Genomic DNA, 6,710 nt, shown 5'->3' with positions numbered 1-6,710 from the left:
ATTCACGGCGTGAAATAGGGGATTACACCGTTTTTAAACGGAAAGTGAATCAGTTAACATAATAGACTCCTAATATAACTCAACAAACTCAATTATAACACACAAAATTTGTATTTTCAGTTATAAAAAAGATTCTCAACCGAAAAATACTTCAAAAATATAGCAATCTTCAGAGAAATTATATAATACATCTGAATACATAAATTATATTAATTAAAAAAAACTTACGAATACATTCATGGCATATAGCGAGACAGTGAATATAATAAAATACATAGAATACAGCGGGATACATTAAAATATAATGAGAAAAAAAGATAGTGAATACAATGAAATACAACGAGACACATTGAATTATACAATGAAAAAAAAGACAATGAATACAATGAAATGCATGAAAATACATTGAAATATATTAACAGAAAATCAAGTTGCTCAGCCCCAAACTCCATCGTCTTTGTTCAAGAACAAACCAACCGGATTATATGTCGGCGGCTGCTGTTCAAGAATCAGTTTAATGTCGGCGGCTGTTGTTGTTGGTGAGAATCTTGAACATAGCAATCTTCAAGAATCAGTGCATCTATTATAATGGGATGGGGGCTTTGAACAAGAATCAGTTTTGACTGATAATTAATATATCTATAAATCAAGAAAACAAGGGACAGAGAAAGGGAGGGAGGAGAAAATCAATTTTATTGGCATAAAGATTTTTGGTGAGAATCAGATGCTTTGCGGCCATTGGTGAAAGTTCAAGATGCTTGTAATTGTTACAGACTCAAGATCGGGGACTCTTCTTTGCGGCCATTGGTGAAAGTTGATCGGAGGAAGAGATTTGAAATTTTAGTGGGATGGGGGAAAGAAAATGGGATGTATCAAAGTAGAAAGAGAAAGAAAATAGTGTAACTGATTAGCGTATTTAGTGGCTTAGGGCTAGGAGGTAACCAAAATTAAATATTTTGCTATAAACCTTAAAAAGTATTTATAGAATATAATTTTTTTAAATGATATTTATTTAAAATAAATAAGGTGTTAACCTTTGCTATAGGAGGTAAAAATTCCTACATAAATTTAAGAGATAAGTCCAATAGGCCGTTTAATTGATCTTGGTAATTGTTATATATCCATGTCATTTGAAGGAGATTTAAATCGCTAAAGCAATTCTGGAGCAATGAAATTAATCTTGGACCGAGGTAAGTGGAGACTTGACCTCTTTAAGGGGTCTTTCAATAAAATAAGCATGCTAATTAGCTTTAGATATATGTTATGTATATGGGGGTGACTATGTATATATGAAGAGACGATGAGAATATACATAGGAACTAGAATGTTATACTGGGATGAAAAAGATCAGTACTGTGATTTTGATGTGATTCATGCTTAGTTTGGTTTTCTGTGCATATTGTGTATGCTAGTACATTGCTAAGAAATTTATATATGTGGTGATACGTGCCCAGTTCAGATATTCATGCATATCGCATATGTTGTTCAATTATTGAGAACATGGCTCCAGATAAGTTATTGAGCACGTTTGAAAACATTAGTTATTAATCGTGTTACTGGTCTGTACATGGCTCTATTGCGTCAGAACAGGATCCTCCCTCATGACTCACTAACCACAAAGGATCTCGTGGGAAGTGCACACGCCTGAGCAGCACATAACATGCTAAGTGTACACAGAACAGATATTACTGCATTTACAGTCATTAGGTTAAGCTTGTTTGCATGTTTTGACTACTGCACATCTACAGACCTTGGCAAATTTCTCCAATTATTTATAAGGAATAATACGAGCAAAGCCTATAAAGAGAAACTAGTTTTGATATAGTATGTAGCAGCAGCTATATGGCTGAGATTGAAAAACACCTATAATTGGTACACCTGCCCATAGAGAGTAGCGATGACGCTGAACGCTACCCACAAGCTAGTAGCCTAGTCATCATGTTAACATCCCTAGCTAACAGTGGTGGTATTAGACCTTCGTGATATGCACACAATCCGGCTACTTTCCAAGATAATCGGATCAGAATCACAACACTTTCATAGTGAGAGCAGATACCTGTCATGAGATAGAGGTTGAATTCATACTACTAAGAAATCACTATTGTGATGTTCATATTTCTAATGTAACTAGAATGATCAATATCTCAGAGTTAGATGCGCATATACACATCATGGAATTAACAGCTACTACAACCACTACTATTCAAGCATAAGGAAACTCTGTATGATTTTTCTAAACAACTTTTGAACTGACTGTTTGTATCAAGCTTGACTTGCATTTCTGTTGAAGAAAACGTAAATGCCATCTACAACAACAACATATCCAGTATTATCCCACAAAACGTAAATGCCATCTAAATATTGAACTACTGTGATAATTGTATGCAAGTGCTTATGTAAACTTCAGGAACAGGAAGCAAATGAATTTATCAATGCTGTAGAAGCTCCCAACTATTAACTCTTCTATAGGAATAATCATGCTCCTTAATGAAGTGAGCCAAAAGAAAATGCATCATTTAGACAAGTCAAAGATGGCTTTTCTTGGTTTCAAAACCATCTGCCAGTCTCCTTTCCCTAAAAAGGATCATTTGCCAGTCGTTAAATTGTTTCTGAATCCCAGTATATGTGTTTGTAAATAACATTTGGCATTCAAATGCCCGATGCTAATCCCAGCAAAAGAGATGATATAATCAACCGACTCCGGTAAAGTTGAACACACGAGTGGATTTTGTAAGAAAAATCTAGGAGGATGAGTTCCTAGTTCGTGAAGAATCAACACTCAAGGATGACAATCCAACAGTATCAGGGCTTTTAAGCTGATCAAGTTGTTTCTTACCACGACGAAGTAAGTATTCAATATAAATAAAGTTCTTACGGTCAACTTGCTTAGAATTTTTGTGGAACTCAGCTGATACAATTGACTCAATTTGCTTTCTCTCCTCAACAGGCTTGGAGCGTGCTGCTCTTAGGAATCCCCTATATAGAGCAAGCACTTGCTTCTGCATCCCGGATAGCCTTGGTCCACTGGAGGCTCCCATTGCACCTTCAGGGCGAATGATCTTATACTAGTTTCAATTGTACATAAGAAAGGAAGTTGCCACTGTTTCGGAATTCTGCTACGGACTGAAAGAAAAGAGATTGTACAATCAATTACAAGGCAAACATGATTCAAAAACACACACAAAAGAGCAAGAAACACCACCGTGATTTGAACTCATATACAAGGATACAAAACAACTTCCACATACTCTTTTTCAACTTCAACTTCAAATACTCTTTTTTTTTTCAACTTCAACCAAATATTGTCCAAATGCTTACTTGAAATCTACCAAGTAAACTATTTTATCCACTAGCTTTTTCTTTATCACTGGAACACATCAAATTCTTCCTGTGGTTATGTTTCCCCGACAGATAAAAAGATGCTAAATTCACAGCTATGCCTAAATGAACTGTAACCTGCCCAAGGAAACAGAAGAATGAACAAAGTACTCAAATACAGAATAGAATGTTAATCTTTTTCCTTTATAACTAACTTTGTTACAATGAATTGTCTTCCCCCACTCTTATCCCCCTTCGAGATATAAAAACCGACATTTGGTTGAACTGATCTTTTCCATATTCATACTATAGAATAGAGCTTAAAGACATTTCCGAACAGCTACTGAAAATAGATTCAGTTGGATATATCATTAGTCAGACCTTGAAAAGTAGAAAGTAAAACTCAGGGAGTTAGAATCATTTTATCAGCACAGAAACTAATTTGAATATATGTCAGGTCTATCTTTTTTCAGTTGTATGTGACTATTTAGCAGGAGTATAGTTAAAATATTGGTGAGAACTGTTCTCACTATATTTGGCCAATTACATCTAGAAAGAGCTTAAATCTTCCACTTTTTTCTTCTTCCCATCTCTGCCATTAGACTCGCTCTTCTTTTTTTCATTAGTAAGACCTTGATAAGTGAAAAAGTAAAACCTAGGATGATAGAATCAATTTATCTGCAGAGTAATTATTCTGAGTATATGGCAGTTGTACTTTTCCAGTTTTATGTGACTACTTAGCAGGAGTATAGTTAAGAAATTGGTGAGGACTTCTCTCCCTATATATTCCGAATTACATCAGGAAAGAGCTTAAATCATCTTCCTTTTTCTTCTTCCCATCTCTGCCATTAGATTCGCTCTTTATGCATATTTTAGGCAGTTTAAAACAATGTTACCAACAATCTCATGTTTAAAATCTCATGTTAAAACCATAACAACTCAGTTTTTAGCCGCATATATCTATGAAAAAAGGAGACCATGCATTTTAAAGTAGAAGTGAAGCTAGAAGCGCTGAGCAGATTTTCACCCTTGCAAATCTCAGTTTCAAGAATTTGTATCCTATGTCCGGGCAATGACGTCTAGAAAGAACTCAACAGCTCTTCTTTCTTCTTCCTGTTTCCACCGTAGACATGCTTTCTACAGCATGTTAGACCATGTAAACGACATTTAACATTTAAACCTCAGTTTTTAGAACCAGAAGTGCCTAGTCCCTAACTTGCTCTTGGGTACTATAATAAAAGGGCCTCTATCATCCACATATAGCTGATCAAAGGTATTCAAGGTCTACCTATGTGTGTGCTATACGTCTCTTATACTATTTGCCTCAGAACATTTTCTTCCAATATTATGAAAGAAAAAGTGGACTTCTCGATTTATCAAAAGAGAAAGTTGACTTCTCAAGATTTATTGGTTCTTGGGCAGGAAATTGCCAATAGACACGCTTCTGGCTCATCATAATAAAAATTAGGAGTCAGAGTGACAATTTGGCCATTTTAACAATGTCCTCATTGCTTTTAGACTATAAGGTACCGAGGTCTTTCCATAACTAAGAATCTATATCCAGCAGATTACGTGAAGTTAATACAGATATGCAATGAAAGCTGTTTATCACCCCTTCTGCAGACTGCCCATCTTATTGTGGTAATTCTGAAATGAATGCCCGTCTTATTGTGGTATTAGCGAGGATCAGACAGTTACAAGGTATCAAGAAACATTATAACAACACTACTCATCCATCAACAGACTATCAGCTCCGCCATCAACAGACTATCAACTATGACGGGAAAAGGCACAATTTACAAGATCCTAAAGGCTGTCAAAAGCAAAGTAGGTTGTATGTCTCATGTAACTATAAATTTCTAAACATATTGCACACATGATCTTCGATTGTTTTGACAGACCCATGCCAAATAGGCATGACATGGATAATGAAGCCATCTAAACACACTAAAAAGGCGAATATATACACATCGAATGCATACACATATCCTATACTCATAGCGAAGTCCATGAATTCAGATGGTTTAATGGTTCGCCACTTGGAATCTCCCTGAAGCTCTTATATTTTTTTTTTTTTTTTTGACAACCCAGAAATATCCGAGGAACGTGGTACACAGCTCAAAACTCGGCGGGTAATGGACCCACAACTCTATTCCTCTCCACTGGAATACCACGTTTTGTCTGCGACAATGTGCAAACACATGAGGATTGAGGTGCACCTAATTCACCCGGCCCTTAGAAGCTATTTTTCCATAAAATTATTTAGAAAATATTTTACAGTTGTTCATTGCTTCGATTAACAAGTTTTGGAGCTAGTCTCTCCATTTATCTAGTTGAGCTAAATTCTTTCACAAGATTCAAACTGAAATTAAAAAACACTGCTTATTCTTCCTCTTTCAAAATATAAAACCCAAACTAAGACAATTAAAAGAGATTAAACATCACCCAGAAGAAAACCTTTGCATTCTATAAAAACCCTTCAGCACAATTACCAAGAAAAGAAGAGGGAAAAAAAGGGGCGATCCTTCAACTCCTTTACAGTCACAAACATTTCCAGCATTAAGAAATGAAAAAACAAAATCCCAGAAAGAAAATCAAATGGAGAAGCCTTATAGATTTGATGTGTAGAATTTAGAGCTTACCGTATACGAGAACAATTTGATCCCAACTCAATCTGCAAATGGAAGAAGAAGTCGAAAAAGCTTATTCTTTGGTTCTAAAAGGGAAACTAGGGATGCATGCATTTACTTTTAATTTTTTATAAGAACTAAAAAGGGGAAGAAAATTTGTGACTAACGCTTAGCCACGAAATGAAGTCTGTTTGGTTTAAAATTTTAGATGATTTAATAAACTTTTGGTGATAAATTCATTCAATAATCACAATAAGTATTTGGTAATTGTAACAAAGAATCAAAATTTAGTGCTAATGTAGTGATGTAATTATTTTAATTGGTTAATATCACTTGATTTTCTAGAGGAGGTGGCGCACGAGTCATTTTACCTATGATAAGTTGAGCGTAAGCCTATGGACTTTATGCTAATATTTTTTAAAAATAAAAATAGTATTTCCAATAAAGAAAGAATTACAAGAAAATACACGCGACTTCACACCATAACAAAAAATGACCCATATTTTTAAGTTTTACCCGACCTGCCCATATTTTACATATTTTGAAAACACTTGCAAATTCAAAATCTATGTTCTTACAACTATTCTAAAAGCTATGGAATTAAATATGTATTCTCACAACCATTGTTTTCACTCTCTCTTCTTCTCACATTTTCTACATATGCTTCAAGGGCCATGTATTTTCTGTTTCTCCCCCTGTGTCATCTGGTTGCAATGTAAGAAAATTGAATAGTAGAAGTCCACCATTGAAGGTCATTCAAAG

At 35.0% G+C, this 6,710-nt stretch overlaps 1 protein-coding gene across 2 annotated transcripts; it reads right to left on the bottom strand.

Moving 5' to 3' along the window:
- Positions 2,083 to 6,099, bottom strand: LOC109223368 (succinate dehydrogenase assembly factor 1, mitochondrial-like). Of its 2 annotated transcripts, XM_019387650.1 has the most exons (3): positions 5,961 to 6,099; positions 3,203 to 3,456; positions 2,083 to 3,123 (listed from the first exon to the last, which is right to left on the bottom strand). In XM_019387650.1, exon 3 carries the CDS (start codon positions 3,036 to 3,038, stop codon positions 2,742 to 2,744), a length of 297 nt encoding a protein of 98 aa, XP_019243195.1. In that variant the 5' UTR covers positions 3,039 to 3,123; positions 3,203 to 3,456; positions 5,961 to 6,099; the 3' UTR covers positions 2,083 to 2,741. The 2 variants fall into 2 exon arrangements, with proteins under 2 accessions (XP_019243195.1, XP_019243194.1); XM_019387649.1 differs by lacking the exon at positions 3,203 to 3,456 and having other exon boundaries at positions 5,961 to 6,098.

This window comes from Nicotiana attenuata, chromosome 3 (genome assembly GCF_001879085.1).
Source record: "Nicotiana attenuata strain UT chromosome 3, NIATTr2, whole genome shotgun sequence".
Taxonomy (NCBI): Eukaryota; Viridiplantae; Streptophyta; class Magnoliopsida; order Solanales; family Solanaceae; genus Nicotiana; species Nicotiana attenuata.
Note: the sequence above shows the minus strand (reverse complement) of the source record. Positions and strands in the feature narration are given on the sequence as shown.